This window comes from Vollenhovia emeryi, unplaced genomic scaffold, assembly GCF_000949405.1.
Source record: "Vollenhovia emeryi isolate VEMERY1.0 unplaced genomic scaffold, V.emery_V1.0 DF939138.1, whole genome shotgun sequence".
Classification (NCBI taxonomy): Eukaryota; Metazoa; Arthropoda; class Insecta; order Hymenoptera; family Formicidae; genus Vollenhovia; species Vollenhovia emeryi.
In genome coordinates, this window is record NW_011967228.1 from 1,209,273 (window position 1) to 1,229,601 (window position 20,329).

Below are 20,329 nucleotides of genomic sequence, written 5' to 3' on the forward strand. Positions count from 1 at the left end.
CTGACGTCGGATTCCTGATTTCCTGAAATGTTATCGCGTAGAAACAAGACGAGGGAGATCGAGAGCAAATTAAAAACGAGATGGGAGACAACGCACTACACGCTCGGCCGAGACGACAACGGGTAGCGGGAAGCGATCCGAACAGAAGTATTGTGAACGATTCGATCGTGATGGAAATCTTAAGTCGCAGTGTCTCTAATTAACGCTACTCCACGGGTGATTTTCTCTTTTTCCGCTTATTCAGTCCGTTCGTATTCGCGACTAACGAGGTCGGCCGTTGCCAAATAAAGGTCCCCGGTCTCTTTTGCTATCATAAACCATTCCCCGTCCTCCTCCGCCGCCAAATTAAGCTGTCGAAATCCCATCGTCTTCCGGCCGATTGACGGTTTCGGTATTCTCGTCGGGGACAGGTGGGCGCGAGTCGTCAGAATTATGGAGTTCGCATTGCAGCTTCTTAATTAGAGCGGTAATTTGGCGAGCCGCGCGCACATCTCGTTACGCGGAGCGATCCCTTTTTCTCCCCATCGTGTGCACGCGATAATCGTGAATGACGAAATTGTTGTTACCGTCGCAACTACGCGGAAGCTCGTTGGAGCTCGGACGCGGGCAAAAAGTATATGGGGACGTGAATAAAGCGAAAAATATATGGGCACACGTGAAAGGGGACGCTCTACCTTTCGGTAGAGATTGTCCACGAGTAAACAGGTATAATGTCGCGCTCGCCAAAGGTCGGTGTACCCGGTGCGCGCGGCCGGTTAATTTGGCCAGCCTCCGATTAGCCGCCGGGCGTACGGAGCGGAGAGTGGATTTATCCGCGCGCAATCGCGAGACGATAATAAACTGGCCGGGAAGACTGTTCCGCGAGAGACACATATTCATCTTGTGATATATGAGAACCGCGCGTATACGCGGTTGAGAACAGCCGAGAGGTCCAGCTCCGAATTCGCGTTGACGGACTTCGGGCGCGGAGACGGCGAAGAAATGACTTTCTTGTAAAAAAAATGATGTCTTATTCGAAGACGAGAGATGAAACATCGAGACGTTACGGTATACACCTCCTGGATTTTAAACGTTTCGTCGGACTTCGGTCCATTCGACGCTGCAGATGCTTCGAGGCGTTCTTCTTCTTCTTTCTCTGAAAGGAAGGAGAAGAATGCTTCGAAGCATTCGTGGTATCAAGTGGACCGCCAGCTCTCATCTACCGACGCACGAATCGCTCGGGATGTTGCGTTCGCGGGTTTACTGGGCGCAAAATCGCGCGGTTCGTTCGCGGCTCGGCTCGATACAAGCGTAACGGGCTAATTGTCGTTTCTTCGGCGAGCCGCAAAATCGCGCGATGCGTGACGCGCGGAAAACGGAACGAACAAAAACGGCGTCGCGGCGTGGCGGCGCGGAATGATCCCCCGATTAAAAAATCGCCCTATAAACACCCAATCCCCGGATAATGTCTACATTGACCTAATCTCACGCGCGCGAGGGGCGCGCCGCGCCGCTCGCAATAAAAAGAAACCGTGTATAATACGTAATGGGCCTATCTCGGTAATAACGCCGCAGTTACTTCGGTCACGGTAGATCTTGCCGATAATTTCAAAGACACAGCCGCGGACTGCCCGTGTGTACATACTCCGCGATCCCGCGAGGAGGCGCGAGGGATTCGAGGCACCACCTCGGGCAAGGAAAACGCTAGCATTTAGAATAATCCTTTCGTAACGTCATACTTTGATGCATAAGCTGCGCCACTGCGCGTTACAGAAACGACGTAATTAACGTCGCTGTCCGCCAGGAATTTATTACTCCGATCTAATGGGGCGCGAGAGCGTGCACGCACCGGAAAGAGATTAACGTCGTCGTTGATCTGATTCGTTGAAAGACACGTCCGACAAGGTGCGACGAAACGGAGAGTGCGGGATAATTTGCCAAAAGGAACGAGAGTGATAAGAGGCGGAAGTGTGTGTGGAAAAGCTGTGGACGCCGGTGGACGTTGACTAATCGGTTATTACTGAAAATATAACACGATCGTAGAAATCCAAAGAGCAGTGATTCAGGAACGAATTGGACAGTCTTTTTCTTAACGTGACGTATAAATCTTGTCTGATTGGCTAAATGCCGCATTTCCCTAAGCACGCTCGATCGAACGGATTCCTTTACGATCCGAGCATTATCATTTTTATGTCATTATCCAATCTCTTCCGCCTCTCTCTTTCTCTCCATTATTCCGTCTTTTTTTTCGCCTCCTGTGCCATTTACTGCCCTCGCCGGAAAATTCCGCGAAAGCGTCGATACGAAACTAGAGGACCAGTGCATCGCGATGCCGCGCGGTCGTCGATCGCGGGCCACTTTTATTCCGAAACATTTGTAGTAATTAAATTAATTCCGCCGGGACTCGCCTGGTCTCGCGGATTGCCCAACGAGTGATTGATGAACGTTACACTCTCATTACCGGCCGCTACTGTGAGAACATTCGTAATACATAGGTACGAGTCCGTCCATATTACGCACGTGTGTGCGTATTTAGACGTAAACGCGCGTGCGTATGTATAAACCGTACGTACGTCTCTCGCGGTGCGCAGACTGGAATCATTAAGAACAGTTTACCCGGTCTTTCATTAGTCATCGACGATTTAATGCGTCGTTTGATTTCATCCATCGGGGGGCCTGCCGATCGCGTTCGCTTGGTCCTTTTTCGCTCCTCGCCTCGACGGGCCACGTCCGGGCTCTGCCCTTCCGCGCCGAGCGACAGCCGGCCGCGCATTCCCTCTCGTTAAAGTTTATTAGTTTATAATTATTTATTGCCCGACGGACGTCGCGATTTACGACGGATTATTGCCGCGTGCGTATATTAGATTTAATTAGAGTCGCCGTGTCGTAAAGGCGACCGGGGCCGCCGCCGCTTCGTGCGTTTCCAGCCTGCGTGACACGCATAGCCGTAAGCCGCGGGCTTTTACTGCCCGCCCGAAAAGTACGCTCCACGTCGCCGCTCATCTCGCGGCTCATGAATAACAAGCGCACGTATCGCGCTTTCCAGAAACCAGAACTCCGCGCGATGGGACGGGGCGAAACCGTGTTTCGCGTGCCGAGTACCTGCCTCGTCGGAATCGACAGAATTCGCGATTTCGGTGCGCGCCTCGCTCGTGAGAAGATGAAGCGACCGATATGCGCTGCGTATTTGCTGCCGGGCGTACATTTTATTTCGCCATTTGCAACGCGATACATTTCGTTAAGCGCTGCTCGCCGGCGGCGTTTCGTAATATTAAGACATTTAAACGCGCAACCGAGGATCACGCCCGGAAACTTTGGAATGTCTTCACACGCGTTTGATCTTTTAACTACAAAATACGCGATACACGAAAAATATACGAGGAAGAGCGAGAGAGAAACGTTAGCTATTAAAAAAATTTTCTCGTTAGTTGATTCGGCTAAACTTTGAGTGAAATCATGTTAAAGTTTTTTTTTTAGTTGTACATTATTCTATCCCACAAGTCTCATCATTTCGAGTAGCCATTTTTTGAAGCGCGCTCCCAATATGGTCTATTTATAATATTAAATTAATTGTTAATAATAATTGTTAACATTGCGTTTTCACGTTTAATTGTAATACCGCATCATTCGATTCTCTGATTCATACTCTCTAACGTGGTACCATTGCGACAAATATTACCACATACCTCAGTGGTGGAATTGGTGAGACGTCCACCTAGAAAGAAGGAAAGTCCAGGTTCGAGCCTTGGCTGAGGTAATATTTTTCGCAATAAATTTTCTGTATTAAAACACTGGCCGGTTAATGTCGACTAAAAAGCCCAATTATTGTTACACAATATTTGCTTTGTATTCCAATTTTGCAATACGCTTCCGCGAGAATGGATTGCAAAGCCTTCCGTTCTCCAATATTTTCTCATTGGTTGCACAGCTTTACAGTGATTTGAATAGCTCTGCTAAAAGCACGGCGGTAAACTCCGTTATAAATTATTGCGGGTAGCGCAGCGGAGAGTCGTTTTGCGCGCGCGCGCGGATGTGTTACGTGTAATTTGTTAATCGCGCCGTGGTGTTACAGTTACACTCACCGCCAGTGTAACCGCCGGCCGGTCGAAGTTGCGCTATTAGCGTCGTATCGTGTTTCACGACACGAACCATTTGTTTGATCCTATGACGGGTATACGGCGCGGACAGAAGAGAGGCCGGAGCTTTTCATTGTCGATGTGTGCACGAGCATTCCCACGTTTCATCGAGAGGTTGTTGTCGGGGAAACAATCGCGCCCGCGAAACCGGCCGCCGTGCTGTAAATCCGATCTTCTGCACGATTGTTTCGGAAATCCGATATCGACGTGGACGCAGCGATCGATCACGGCCGCTACAAAACGATCCTCTTTTGATACAATTAGGCGTCGCGTTGCATCACGTTGCAGGACGAATATTTAGTTATTGTTGGTGACAGCTGGGGGGGGGGAGGGAGAACTGCATTGTATGCAATAATTGCGTTATTTTTCGCGACAGGGAAGCTGAACAAACATAACGCTTTTTGCTAACGGTTTTATGCAATCGATGCAATTGGTTACCTACTTTTTCTTCCTTGCCTTTTTTTACTTTATCCTCATTACTTTGTGTCTTCTTCATTTATATTTTATGAGATTTCGAGAGAGATCAATTTGTATACCGCTCTTGATTTTTATTTATTTTCTATGATATTTTATGCAATTTATTTTGCACAAATATATTGAATTAGGCGTCGTGTATTAATTTAGATTTAATCTTTAATAAATACCGCATACAAATTGACGCAAGTCCTGTCGATGACGTTTTCTTCCACGGCGCCGCATTGCACATCCGCGCTCCATCGACAGTTATTTAATAACAGTCGAAGGCGCCGTTTCTGCTCGATCGTCTCGTTTTCGATACCAATGACGTTCGCGTCCAATTTGATTGCGATCTATGAGAATTGGTTCCTTCGCGTGATTGACTATTAATTCCGTCGGTCATTAGACGATCGGAGGTGTGTCACAGGGAAATTAGATAGCGCGGGGTATACAAGCGGCCGACAGGCTCAGGCCGAGTCGAATCTCTCGTGGGAACTGGTCGTGATTAGTCCACGTCACTACCGACGCTAGTTATGCTAATTGCGCTTAAGCACTTTGGCCTGCTATCAGCATCGGCTATTGAAACCGTTGCTGAGTAAGTCACGTACAGAGGCTTTGGACCCTTTGTCCGTTCGTTTCGCCGATCGATATCGCGGCTTTCGAAAAATTATTATTTACGGGTCATGGGGGGGGGGGGGAGGGCATTAACTCGACAATCTCGGCTACGACAATCGGCGATGTTGCGTGGGTGAAATTGCGGCATCTGAGTCTCGTCAGATCGAGTCCCTCCCCTCCCCCTCGCCCCTCCGCAGCTGGCGCGGGGTACATCCGCAAAATTGCCACGTTGTGTAAACGGCGCATTATACTAATATTCATTTACACCAGCGCCGCAACGCCTCGGAATACACGTGAATTAACTCGGAACGGTGTAATATAAAGTCTCGAGATTGCCTGGCACCTTTTCTCAATATCTGGAAGGAAGAGAGGGACACCTACGCGAACACGAGTCGCGCCGGAGATCCTTTGAGATCTCCGTTGACCCCGCGCACGCAATCGCGCGTTGCGGTACACACCTTTACATCAAATATTATAACAACTTCGCGGGGAACTCCTACGGTCTGGCATTCGAAAATTATTCGCACACAATGCCTTCGCGTTGCACAATAGTTTGATGAATAAACTATTCACGTTATCGCGTTATTCGTAAAGTTTATTAGATTATTGGGAGCCGTCTCTATTCGGTCTCGCTGAGGATGACCCGAAAATGGGTCAAAACGTTTGATTAAATTACAAATTTGATAAAAACTTCCATATTGGACACTTTCGCACGATCACCTGCGTTTGGCGCGCATTGGCGCCTTCTTCCCCCACCAATTTATGAGATTTCCTCGTACTGCGCTAGTGAGTTTAGTTAAGGTAAATAATTGAAACGACACGGGACACACGTAAGTTTCATTTCAATGAAACGTTTATTAACTCGGCGACGCGCTGCTCTTTCACATTTCACGAAAGCAAATTTCTCTTTTTGCGGCTCGCAGACATTCCTGCACACCTGAGAGGCACCTGATAGATCTCGAGTGCTACGCCCAGTGGGTAGAAACGCTTCTGTTAATGGTAGTTAACCGGCCACTGACGGGCGCGTTTCCTTCTGTTGCAGGCGGCGGGACCGCCGGTGCAGCTGGAACCAGTGGACCTGTCCGTGAAAACTCCCGTGGTGTTGCAGGTGCCACGGTACAGTCCGGCGGCGATAATTAACGCCGTCGCAAGAAGAGTACCGTCGCCCTCGACGACGCCCACGCCGCCGCCGCCGCCGCTCTGCGTATCAACCGGTGAGTAGACTGAATTTATGTGCGGCCGGCCAACGTACACGGCTGGAATTTAAATCGAATCTTGCGACAGTAACACGATCCGCGGTACAGGCGCCCGCGGGCACAGCTCGAAAGAATGCATTTGCACTTGTTCACGGACCTTTGCGGGCGCTCGCACGGACGACTCAGACCTCGTGTTCGCGGCTACGCGCCGCCGCGATCGCCCGTTTCCGCGATATGTGTAGGATGCGTCAGAGCGATCGTAGGCGATGAAATTCCTGTTCTTTGACGAGCCCGGAGTCGGTTTCACCGCCTGATCGCCGGTCCCGTCAAGATTCCGCGATGCCCGTGCCAGAATGATAGAGGGATTTTGGTGTCGCTCGAGTCGCTTCCTACTCACTTCCTACCCGATCGCGGTCCGCTCCCGGCGGAACGTATCCGATATTTTCTGATTAACGTTGACGATTCATTTCCGCGTGCGAAGGCGCGCGTAAGGGACGCGTTAAAAATTCCACGGACCGTCCGCGAGACAGCGGAATTCTACGTTATGAACCGCACGCGAGCGAAACTACCCATCAGCTTGTCGCTTCGCCCGACTGTGCACGCGTATGCGCGCGTGGACACGCACACGCCCGTTGTCTGGCTTAAGCCGCGTTTGCACGATTTACTTTCAACGAGCACGCGGCGCGAATACAAAACTAGCTTCCGCTTATCGTTAGAAATTGGACTACGCACTCCGATCCACGGCAATTTCGTGGAGCCCATCGATTTCTCTCAGCCAAGAAGACACGAGACCAGGAGACCGTTAACTCCTGGCATGTGTTAACTTTGCACACCAACTTTAAAATTTTGTAGTTCTGACTGGAGTTCCTGCTTCTTTTTGAAGAGTTTAAGAGTTCCCAATACTTTATAAAAAGAGTTCTGCTGATTAACGATCAGAAATTAAAATTTCAAAAATCGGATGCCAACTTCTTATCGAAATTTGAGATCGAATAGTTCTGAATGGTCTAATAGCTTTATTTTGCGATTATCTAGAGTTCCTGATACATAAAAAATTTTTTCGGTTAATTAAAAAAATAATAAAAATCTTTGAAAATTTTATTTTCAGATACAATAGTTCTGACAAGTGATTTATATCGTTATTACGTTTATTTCGAAGAGTTCTCGCTGACTAAAAAAATTTTTAACCACAAATATAAAAAGTTACACACTTTAAATGACATTTGAGAAACTAGTAAAAAATGACGCGTATCTCTGAATTGAGTCACTTAAGCGCTGTGCGCCATAAGACTTTCCGTTAAAACTCGTCGGGAACTGCCTAGAACTCCAAGCAGAACTACTCGGAACTCTGAAAAATTTCTTAGAAATTTTTCGACCATCGTTCAAATATCTGATATTCTGCGAACCGTGTTTCTCGAGAGTCCCAAACCGGCTGGATCTAGATGAGCCGGATCCGTTCCTCGCTCTTCAGCCCGAAGCTAGAAACGCTCGGGGTCGGAAACGAACCGTATAATTTCGCCTTTACGTAGCCGCGCACAGGTGCGGCGCGCCGGCACTGCACAGGTGCATGTGCAGCACGCGTGCAGAAAACGCCGCGGAGTGGTGGCCTCGCCGCGCTCTCGCTTATGGATAAACCATAGAGAGATCCCCGGCGATTGCGCTGCTTTATGGGTTAATTATGTGGAATCTTTTTCTGCATACCGCACAGCGCGCGGACGAGCCCACCGTCGATCGACCTATTCTATGGAAAATCCAGGCGCGCAACAGGCAGCTCGTACGCCACGTATCAGCATGCGCGTACGTTTAAGGAGCGACCTGTAGATAATGCCTTGTTCTCACCACTGCGCGTGGTAGCAGTCGCTAATACCGGCGAATAAATTACGAATTTGTCCCGAGCGTTAGAACGTTCGTTCGCGCGACGCGGGTTTCATTATCCCTCGAAACGTTGGATCGTGCTTGGAATTAGTGGAGCTTAAACGGCATCTCGCGTCATTAAATAGCGACGTAATGTGAGTTAAATGTGTTCGTTGTTGTTGCGAAATTTCTCTCGGAATAGGTAAAATTCAGATTGTAAATTTGCCGTGGTAAATATTTTTTCACGTTAGAAATTTTCGACACTGTCAGTTTGAAAGTAGGAGTAAATTTTGTACTTGCAGTTCGACCTCTTTTACTGTCTTAGGTCCTACTGTATGATAGAATTATAGGTTCAACATAGGGTCAAAATTTCGACTCGGGTGATGCTTTCCTTTACGCCTGTCATCGAAACCGACTACACGCTATATATCGATTACCTTCTTATACGGGATGCAGAAATCGTCCTGTGAAAATATCGCACTTTCACTCGCTCGCAAGTAATAAAGTTCAAACAGAAAAGTAAAGTTGTTTACAAGGTTGGAGTGTATCGACAAGATTTTTATATAAGAAGCTGAAATGCGAAGTGAAAATTAAAGAATTGTGACGAATGAGGTGAAATTATGTGCGCAATAATTTACTTATTTTCCACCTAACTTTTTATTTGAATAAGTGCGGAAACGACTTCACTCGCAATTCTTTATTATAATAAATCACAACGTTTTGGCCTGTAATACTGGTCCTCTTGAGGTAACGAACTTACAAAGGTACTTACAAATGTCTGAAGAACAGAAAAACTACGTTTAACCAAATTAAGATGCTAGATCTTGCGTAACGGAAATTGAAATTAAGGTGTTTTTTAGGATCACTGACATTTCTCACATTATGCTGAGTTACAAAGTTCTGTCTAGTTGTCTTATCATTTCAATTATCATTTCTAATTATGCAATTGTCACCTCCAGTTTTTGGAAGAGCGTCTACTTTTTATGTTAGAAATTAAGTATTTTCTTTCGTCAAATTATCCCAAGTCTCAATTTTAACAAAGTATATCTGCGAAAAGAAAAAAAACACGTGTTCGGATATTCTGCGCGGGAAGTGAAGAGAACGATCGGCCGTGAACCTTAGCGAGAAATCACCCTGAATCGCACCCGAACGTAATTACGCGATACGAAATAATAACCCAAAGTGCGTAGACAGACGTTCGATTCGCCTTGAGATCTCAAGGCCGATGCGTTCACCGGCGATTCCCCAATTAAAAATCCAACCTGTAGCGGTATGTAGTCTCGTTGGCGGCTGCGTGCGGGGAGCTGCAGCGCGAGCGAAGGAAGAAGAGAAAAAAACGGAGAGGAGCCCGCTGAAATAGTCTTAAAACGCTGTAATCGCCTCGACAAGAAGGCGAACCGCGGGCAGGAGAGGACAAAAAAAAACCTCGCTTCGGCGTTCGCGCGTTTCAGCTCGCCCGAGCTTAATAGTTCAAACCGCGAACTCGCTCGCGCAGGTAACGTGCGCGCCCCGCCTCTTTTTTATCGGGTGTATAAAAAAAGGATCCTTTGAGGAAAGAAGCGATCGACGTGGCGAAAACGACGCGGCGAACGGGAAAGAAACGCGACGCGGCGCCGCGCGACTAGCGGCTAGTGTCCGTAGTTCTCGACGTTCACTTCCATTTCTGGATTAATGATCACGCACACCTGCGCAAGGTAGAATCCGAATACGATTGGGGTCGCAACCCGTAGTCCTCGCCTGCAGGCCTGCGTCGCCGTGTGCCGATCAGCGTGGTTAACCGTCGGCGCGTGTAGCTCGGTAGGGAATATACTTTTATCGCGCGTTTACGCATCTGGGGCCTCCTGGTATCGCGCTTTGCCCTCCGTGACCGCAGACTTCTATACAGGGTGTCCCAGGAGGAAAGGTCAATATTCTGGGAGGTGATAGTATCGGTCATTTTAAGCGAAAATGTTCATACGAACATACGTCCCATTCCCTGCTGTTTCCGAGATTCGATACATTAATTTTCATCGCAAGACAGTAACTGCCGAGGGGGAAGTCGCTGACCAAAATCTTGTACACCAATGCCCACTAATGTCCAGTGGGCATTACTTTATCTTATTATCTTATTTTATCTTTTTAATGCCTCAGCAAGGCCTAATGCCCAAAAAGTGCCTAGTAATGCCCAGCAATGCCGCAAATCTGTACACCACAATGCCCTCAGCGGTTTCCCCCTCGGTAACTGTACAGGTTACTCAAAAAGTAGCGTTTCGTAATAGCTGTAACTGTAACAAGATACTTTCATGAAGTAACTTTCCCAACCCTGAGTAGTATTTAGAAGTCTGTGGTCGTGACCGATACCCCGCGAAATCGTCTTCCCGGATTCCGTTGATTTACGCCGTTGGAAAGCCGGTCGGCCGCGCGTTAATCCTCTCCCGCCTAATGGGTTGTGCGTTCCGCGGGAGGGAAATAAACTGACGTACGTTTTGTGAAGCGCGCACGCTCGCGCGGATTACGTAAATTCGATTGCGGGACTTATGAAAAAAAAAAGCAACCGGCGTGAAAGCACCCGTGCGCGCGGGATATCTCCGAGACACGCTCGATACTCTCTCGTACATTAATAACGGACGCGGGGAAACGAGATTGCACGGAGGAGTTCGGCACTCCTAGCACGCAAATCTGTGAAATGATCTCTCGGCCGAGACGCACTTTCTTTCGGAGTCGTCCGGGGCAATTAATGGCCCCCGTTTTTATCACAAATCTAATATATTTTATTATAAGTGCCCCGCCTGTCGCGAGAAAAAAAATCAATTACCCACTTTTTGTACGAAAACGTCGGACGCGCGTGAAAGATTCGGTAACGCCCCGGGTCGTTATACACCCAGGAAAGAAGTTTCTTTCGGGTCAAATAAATTTTCTTTGAATTTTGACTAGACTTTTATTTAATTTCGACGAAATGATTTCTTTGCCTCAATTGATCGAGACTGGAATCTCCAAGGGCGAGTTTCACAAACGTTAACTGCTGGCCGAAGGTTAATTGATTCTCTATCTCTTCTTGGATAAGATAGGGAGTTGACTGAACTCTGGTTAACAGTTAACCGACGTTTGCGAAACTGGCCCTAAGAGAATTCATGTCTATTTCTTCAAAATCCAGCAAGTGTTTTGATAGAAGTAAATAAAAATTTAGTAGAAGAAACGGGATTTCAGCGAATCACGTTTGTTTAACCTAAATAAATCCTTTTTCTGGGTGAACGCGGGGAAGCCGGCGTCGCCGTCGCGCTGGGCCCGGAACCCACTTTACGTCGCGATGCGTAAAAACGGGAGGCCTCTCCCGAGCTCGTGGCGGTGTATCCGCGCGGCACGTGACATTCCCCGCCGAGATAGAGGAGGCGATTCCCGGTGTCGTTCGCGAGCGCACGGCGACGCGGCGGCCGAGATGCTGGTCAATGGTCGATGATACATCCATTCGGATGGGCATCGACGGCCCATTGTTTCCCTGTAAACTCCGCCGGCGATCTCCCGCGGCGATGTAACGCAGAGCGGACGTCGGGGGATCGTCGGTAACCGCGTCCACGTTGCCCCCGCGGCCCTCTTTCCTCCGACTTCCTGCAGCTCGCGTCCCTCCGCGGTCATAGCTCGCCGCTCCCGGCCGTGGCTATCGGAAAATTCCGATCGTGCGTGAACGCCATATACGCGCCGCGAACACGGGTCCCGGCCGCGCGCACCGCCGCCGGTGCCAAATCCGATCGGTGTTCGACAGCGTATTTCGCGACTCCGAACAAAGTCGGACAGCTGGCGATCGCGTCGATCAATTTCACCGTGCAAATAATATTATTGCTCCCCGTCAAGATCAGAAATGTTGGCACGTCCGTCAGTGCTAATTAATAGCGCGCGCGCTGTCCGTCATCTGGTTGTCGCTTTCCTCGAGCCTCTCAAAAATTACCGCGTTTGACCAATTAATTTGAAGCTGTACAATCGACCACGTTAATTTATTGTCGCGCCACTTCGCCGTGCGATTCTGTATTTCTCTCGTTTCGATTCTCGTGCGCGCGGAGACTCGAAAAATTAAGATATTCGTCGTCGTAAATCCGCTACGATCTCTTTGGCTTTAATAAATTTGGTTGTATCCAAACAAATTTGATATCTGGAATGGTCCTCGGTGGTCGAATTGGTGAGACTCCCGCCTAGAGTGTAGGGAGGTCCAGGTTCAAACGTATTTTTCGCAAAAGATTTGCTGTATTATTAAAAATGCCCAGGTAATATTAGATAAATTTTTATTCAAACAAATAATGTTTCGCATAAGCATATATTGTTTCGATGAAACAAATGTCGATGAAATAAACAGGAATACTAAGATCCAAAGAGACCTTTCTCTCTGTGCACAGTTACGAGTCGAGTTTTACAATGTTGTAATTGTGTTGGCACAAAACTGTCGTGCGACGACAACGTCGGGGGTCTTCATTTGTCCGCGTCGGTGAATAATTAGACAATCTGTGGGCGAACGAGCCTGGCATTCAAGCGCCGTACAATGTCGTGCGACGGTCGCCGCGCGAATATAACAGGTGGGCGTTAATCCCGGTCGTTGAAAAGCCCGCGGATCCCGCGTTTTCGCGGGGAAAGTCACCGCGGCGGAGCTTTCCGTGCGATTCACATCCGGGTGAGCCTACGGCAATTGCAACGCGCGCGCGGCCCATCACCGTTTCTTTCCCGGTTTTAAACGGAGGCGAGATGACGGATAGCGGGGCCCGTCCCGTTGGGAGTCGGCTTAAGTCGACGCTCCCAGAGTTTGATTGTCTTTGATTAATTACTCATGCTGTTTCTTGGCCGGTCGGCGGAAGCCGACGGGTAGCAATCTAGATAATACGTAACTGTATTAACGGTCCGGCGTAATCTTTTTGTTTCTTAAAGCGAGAAATGTTCGGCGACGGTTGCTGAAAGGGGGGAGGGGGGGACGATCGAAGGAAAGAGACCGTTCGATCGGCGCGTCATCCTGTTGCCCCAGAATGATCGCGCTTTTGCGTCCGACGTGCCGCGCGATCGTACGTCAGGTGTAATGTCAGCCCTGCGTTTCATCACGCATTTTACGCGTGAACACCTGAGCATTTTCACTCGAGAAACACTTCACTCCGGTTCCGTAATGTCGATCGACGATTTAAATAAGCGAGACATTTCCACGGTGCATATGTTAACTTGTTTATTCTAAAGCCCGATCTGCACTGTGCACTCTGGCGTCCAGAAACATTCCAATTTGCAGCCAATAGATAGAGGAGAGTCCCCTATTATGAGATAGGCTCTTGATATGAGATAGCAGGGTTTTTTTTTCTAAATTAATGGGCATCGTCTATTGGTTTCATCGTGAATTTATTGCTCCCGGGGTGAAACCTGTTCAGTGAAAAATTGATCGTTAGATCGCGTGGTTGAATTTGGACGTTGAACACCTCTCTCATATTAGACTCCTGTCTCATAATAGAGGACTTTCCTCTATGGTGAAAGAATTTGTGCGAGTCGACAAACTGTACATTACACGTAGCACAGTCGTGCTTTGTTGGCAATCGTTTTAAGCGTCTTGATTTGTTCATATGAAACAGAGTATTTCTAGACGCAAGGAGCATGTTTGCAGGCGCGAGGCTCAGCACTCGATGGAGAAAATCGAGATAATTGAGGTAACACGCGCGATAACGCGCGAATCAATTTACGACACCGAGAGCAACGAGCGGAATCTTTCTTTTTTTTGTCCGGGATGCAGATGCGAGACGCGTAATTTTCCCCGAGACTACGATACGACTATCGCTCCTGATTACGATCTGGTTGATATTTGCCGAGGCTGCACTCTCGCGATAAACACTATAATTAACGACACGCCGAGATTAAGCGTTATTCGATTACGCGGATTAACTGTCTATGTATGTACGCGAATAACGGCGTCGTTAGACGCCCACGTGCGAGCGACACCCGCTTATTCGGATAATAATGATGCAGCCTTTCGCGACTGATTGGAAGATAAACGAGAAGACGTATTACGGGCGAGCCAATCGCGCGCATGCCGGTCCGAGGAGCGACAAACTGGTCGCGTACATACACAGACGTTATCCGTAATAAATTATTCTTATCAGAAACCGGGTGCAAGTTAGAGGCGTGTTTCGCTGTCCGAGATAAATCCTAGTTGAATGATAAAACGATCGGGCCGCTATTACAGGGAACGGGGACAGCCGTGCCGTGTCGCTGGACGTCATGGGTAATTCATGGTGACGTACGAGTGTTATGGTCCAGCGTGTCGCGTTATTTAGGAACGCCAGAAACGGAAATTGTAACAAGTTAATCGCAAGATCGATAACGCGTTAATAACGCGGACGAAAGTGTAAGTAATAATTTACGCTTTGGGCGAGGTGAGAGAGAGAGAGATAGATAGATTACTTCGTTCTCTCCCATACGCTTGGAATTAGAATGATTTACGCAACGACGTATAAATTTGCATATTACTTCTTTTTATATCGTAAATTATATAGAAGCCGGCGGCGGAGCTGCGGATGTTAGAGATTATTATTTTAGCCTCGGTAATCACCTGGGGTACAAGACAGGTGCGCGCGCGGTTTAGCTATCGACGACGATCGAGATAAATCCCCGTTGAATGTAAAACGATGATCGAGAATGGTAGTCGGACTGGTAGTAAGACCAGTAGCGATAGGCGGTGGTCATATCGCGCTCGGAGCATTGGGCGATAGGATCTTAGATGTTCTCGCTCTTGTGTGCGCGTTCCATATGAATACCTGCACGCACGGATACCACGACAGGACCTGCATACACGCGTAAACATGCGCGTACGCACGTTTCTGCGCCAAGGGAGGTACTTTTCGTTAATTCCGTCCGTGTAAAACGCGCGTGAAATATTAAAATGTTTACAAAATGCGCTGTGCCGCACAGTTATTGCTTTATTGGTTAACGTTTATCATAATTTTCAAGAGCGCGTTTTAAGCTGCAAAATTAGACACGCAGACGAAGCTATTAATTAAATCGTTTGTTTTCTGTCGAGGAATAAGATTCGGGATGGAAATAAATTTTGTGTGTGTTAGCGACCTGGAGGGAAATGAAACATAAATTATTATCCAATAGCTATTATAATATCGCATTTATTAGAAGACAAAACTTTTTCGTGTACATCATTTATTTTACAGCGTGCAGACATGCGAACTATTTTATGTAACCATCTGTCAGTTTGTCACAATCTAAAAATAACAATTACGTGCCTCGCTTATTTTCGCTTTATCGCCGACGGCAGAAGCGTAACAGTAATTAAACCAATTACGCGCGTCGCCGACCTCTCATTAGTTGGTCTATTTCAATTAATATTCGTTATGGACCGTACAATGCCAGCGCCCAGTTTGTCAGCTCCGCCTATAATATGTAATCGATCGATCTTCGGGGGAAAAAGGGGAGCCTCGGCGAGGACGAGAGGGCTCGGGAGAGGCGCGGTGAAATGGACTTGATCGAACGATGGCAGAGCAAATTCTCGATTCGACTTCGAGAGCCGGCGCGAGGGAAATCTTTAAACCCGTTTACGCTTTTATGTAACGCCGGCATTACATTGCGCCATCTTTTCGTCCTCGTCACGGTGTAAACAGTCGCTCGATGCCGTTGCTTCTTCGTGCCCGAACTGCTCCTCCTTTGTAAGTGCCTATGCCCGACAAGTTGTGTAAGGCATTTAGAGAGATCTGATTGGAGAAAGAATAATCTCATTGTGTTGGACTCGTCTGACATCCTTGGGGACAAGTCTGTACGAAATAAATGATACAAGTTTGAGCTTCTAGTAACAATCATGCGAATATAAATTTGTCATGTTAAAACATTGGTCAGAAGATGAGTAAAAGGAGATATACGTTTAACATTTTCTTGTCGGATAAGAGTCTTCTAGATTCGGATTCTTCAGAATTTTATCGTCACCGTAATATGTGCATTGAACTTGTTCTTCAATCGAGCAAAAAGTTCAAAATTAAATACGATCGTTTTTAGCGATAAAAATGTTCGGCGATAACCTTCGAGTCATGGAATACGAATAACAGGCGTCGTTAATAAAAAAAATGGCAAATTTACGGATCAGTCGACGTCGAAGACTTTGACTCAGAAAGTAAATATGCAAGCGACCGAGACTGTGCTCTTATCGTGAATACGTAATGACATCACTGTCTGAATATTCCGATACCGCGAAAGGTATAGTTCAATATCGACTCTGTTTTCGTTGCGTTGTGATTCCTCGGAAGGCGCAGACGAGAATTTTATCTTTCCCTTCTCTTTCTCTCGACGGGATATACAGCTCGTACGCTTTACGCTAACTTTCAGCGCGCGCAGAACTAATAACTCTGTCTGCGACGTGTACGCATCTTTTTTTTGTCGTGGCGTTAATTGTCCGTGGACGACGCGCCAGGTGAAACACTATCGATTGCGGCGGCACACTTTCGAAAAAATTATGGCTGATCGGACGGTCGAATTTCGGTTAAATTAGGCCGTCGGATAGAGAGCTTAATGCCGCTGATGGGATAATGCGGCCCGCGAAGTGTCAGTATCCTTGACGTGCCCCCGGATCTAGAAAGTCTCATCACGGTTGATTAGCAAAATTGAAACGTGCTCATTGCCGCTACGCATCGTCCACATGTCCGACACGAAAGCACGAGGTGACGATGAACGGACGAGCCGGCAATGCGGAATTTGTCAAAATAATTTACCACGCGTTTCGGTTCTTTTCTCTGAACAATTTCAGCATATGTCGTACGGTTATCCACGCTTTCATAATCAATTAGGTTTTACTTGCATATTTATCGTAAAAACTGGGGCTGCTCATTTCAAAGCAGCATTCTCTTATCTAGTCTACATTTCTTTGTTCACGTTCTCTATCGACTTGGCGTTGCAAATGCAAGTGCCATTTTAACGCCTGATTACTCCGAATTATTCATGCCGCGTGTCCTTTTTTTCTCTCGGTTTCAGTATTATAACGTTTAATGTGCCATTTGTCTATAGAAGTTTGCGTTTGCAGCCCGCGTAAATATTGTTCAACTGAAACGGCAAGATGTCTCGCGTAGTTTTCTCGCGCGGAAACTGCGCGAACGTCCAAGTTTCAAATTGATCTGTGATCGATCGTGGAGATCATCCTTCTGACGCGGAACGATTGATCGTTTCTTTTTCCCGCCGCTGCGTACAATGACGCGGCACGGCGGTTGCCTTGACATTATGTCTCCTCGCATCTCGATCGACGCGACTGCGTTCTACTCGCTCTCTGGCTAGAGAAGCGATAGTCAGCTGACATTTCATGGATCGAAGCAAATCGCCTCGTCGAACCTTGCCGACTGAATCAGGTGTACGTTGTTTTATCGCGCTGTATTATCTCCGCGATGTGCCGGCCGTGTCCTCGGGGACGGGAATCTCGCGATTTTCATAATTTTCGCGAAATCAAGTGTAATCTGCGAGGGGACAAAGGGTCCCCGAGCGTCGGGCTCTCGCGTAGATGATCGGCGGCGCTGAGCAACATAACTAACGCTGGTCCACATCCACGTATCGACTCGCATCGACTCCGAGAAAAATCGTGACTAATCGAGGCCGGACTGCAATAAATATTCGCCGTATCCGTAACTGTGCATTTATATAATTAACGCGGCCATTAAGCAGATAATTCCGCGCGGTCCGGATGCGAAAAATCGTAATGGATTTCTTACACCTTCCACGTAATAAATTTTTATTTTTGCGCGCAAGCGATCGCACAATTAACGCTGCAATTAACCGTGGAGCGTCACGTTGGGAAACGTAACGGAATCGGCTTCTGTTAGTGATAAATTTCGGCCGTAGATCGGTCACTTGCGTCATCGCGTTACTCACGTCGTTAATCCCGGCGTTAGTTGTTCCACGCGCGGGGAAAGAAGCGCGAGCCGAGCGAACTTTTGATAAATTTCGGCGGGTTCCGCGATTGCGCAACCGGCGGACTTAACACTCGTAATTGAATCCTTGATCTCGCGTCGTTAAGGGATATTCATTGTGAATACGCACGTATAATAGATCGCCGCTCGCCCGAAGTAACTAAGCGCGCGATACATCGGTCAGCGTGTAATTACGTAATCGGGACTACATAATCAATTCATAATCCCCGTTCCTTTGAAAAATCGCGAAACTCCCAGTCGAAAGGCGCCTGCTATAAATTATGAATTTCGCAATTCTACGACTTTATACGTCAACGGAGGAGTCAGCTCGCCCCATTAATCATAGCGGCGCGGCAACGAGATATTGTAGAATTAGTCGGTAAAAGGAGGCCGTATCGGGGATTTGTCTGTGCGATATGTATTTTCGTAGCACTTCCTCTCGGTCGTACGTTAAAACCTCACCGTAATTCACTTGGAGCAACATTTGGAGTATTGAATCGCCAGTGATTAATTAACAATTAGGTTGAATAATCCGACACAACTGGTTACAGGAAAATTTCCTTTATCGTAACACATGTTTGAAAGTCTTGTACTTGCAGTTCGACCTCTTTTACTGTTTTAGATCCTACTATATAATAAATTTGAAGGTTCAACATAGAGCCAAATTTTTGACCCTGGTAAGCTCGCTAAACGAGCGGCGGATCATCGCTCGGGTCCGGCGTACCAATTAAACGTATGTGAGTCCGCGGCTGATCCTGTTTTGACCCGGTTCCCTCTCGATTCTTTCCCGGTGCCCGGCCGCCTGGCGGATGATCGATACCCGCCGTCACGCACGCACGTTAGCGGCAATTAAGCGCGTATACTAATCGGCCGCGTTAAGGTATGTACGCCTCGTCTAAGTGGGGTGCTCTCCTCCGACATGGCGGGGGCGTGAGAAGTGCCTTCGCCCTGTGACCCCTGCGGCCTCCGGGGTACCCTGGTACTACCACTCCGTAGAGGTACTCACCGTGGCCGCATCGTGCGCTCGCCACGATAGAACCGAGTGCCGTGGCGCGACGGTGAGAAGGCGAGGGGAACACCTCGGACCTGGGTCTATAGCCGTGCCGAGCGGCCTTCCCATCCGTCGAGATGTACTGTACGGCCCGTTCGAATTTTGACACGTTCGACGTTTCGCTCGATCTTCGACCCCTCGTTCTCGAATCCACCGTAGTCCGATAGCTCGGCTTGTGGGAACGAGAGCCTTTCCTTCTTCGTTCGCGCTCTGTCTCTCGCCTATCGCGCACGCGTGTCGGGACTCGATGACGAAGGTGTCTCGAAGTCACGAGATGCGGAGCTGATCGGGGTAATTGTGATATCCGAGCACACACCGCGATATTTCTCGCCGATAGAGACTCATGGTCACTTGAGGTAGTTATGGGTGAGACTCCGTGTAATCTTGCGCCCGTTCCCGAGTTGATACATATTTCAGCGTCGCAATTACCTCGAGTCTAGTGCCTTCAATAAATATTTCGACGTTTAATTAATGGTACGCAATTCTCACGCGTTGTTCTGATGATTTTGAAAGGAGAGCAAGACGCATAAGTGCCGATTCAAATGACATTTGAGAACGACCGAGCTGACTCCTCGTGACTTTATCCTTGACCGCGAAATACGATCACGACGACATCGGCGAGAAGCGATTTCGGACGAGCGGATCGTACGACCGACCCGTCCCAGCAACTTGTCATCCATTCCGCGTGTTTCACAGTCAATTAACCTCCAAGTCCTTCCCTCGAACCACGAAACCCGCGGGTACCGGACGTATGCCGACTCTTCGTCTTCTCCCGGTGCTTACTCTCCCCCCCCCCCTTCTCTCGGACGGTTGCTCCGTCGACCCTCTCGCATCCCATCCGTCTCTCCCGGTCTCGACCGCGGACTTTCCGGACTTTCAGGCTCGACCTCGGGGCCCCGCGAGATGCGGTAGGAGAGTTAACCTTTCAGGAATGACTATTTCATGGCCACTTCCTGGGTTCAATGCTCCCGCGATTTCTATGCAGGTAGGGTAAGTCGTATATACACACGTATACACACGTATACGTGTACGTACACTTGTGCGCTCGCGCGGGCGCGCGCGCGCGGCGCGAGAGAAGCGTAAACCCACACACGTACGAAGGCTGAATCCTGACGAGCAGAACCGTTCTCTCGTACCCGGGGCCTTATGTTCTGCGTGTACGCCGTA

General features: G+C 48.2%; 1 protein-coding gene across 1 annotated transcript in view; it reads left to right on the plus strand.

The window, feature by feature from the left end:
* Nucleotides 1-547: 547 nt before the first annotated feature.
* Nucleotides 548-20,329, plus strand: part of LOC105567421 (zinc finger and SCAN domain-containing protein 26-like) — a 209,362-nt gene continuing 189,580 nt past the window's right edge. The window contains exons 1-3 of the mRNA XM_012022284.1: nucleotides 548-705; nucleotides 6,110-6,185; nucleotides 6,229-6,400. Coding sequence (XP_011877674.1) covers nucleotides 548-705; nucleotides 6,110-6,185; nucleotides 6,229-6,400 — 406 coding nt within the window. The remainder of the gene's footprint in view (nucleotides 706-6,109; nucleotides 6,186-6,228; nucleotides 6,401-20,329) is intronic.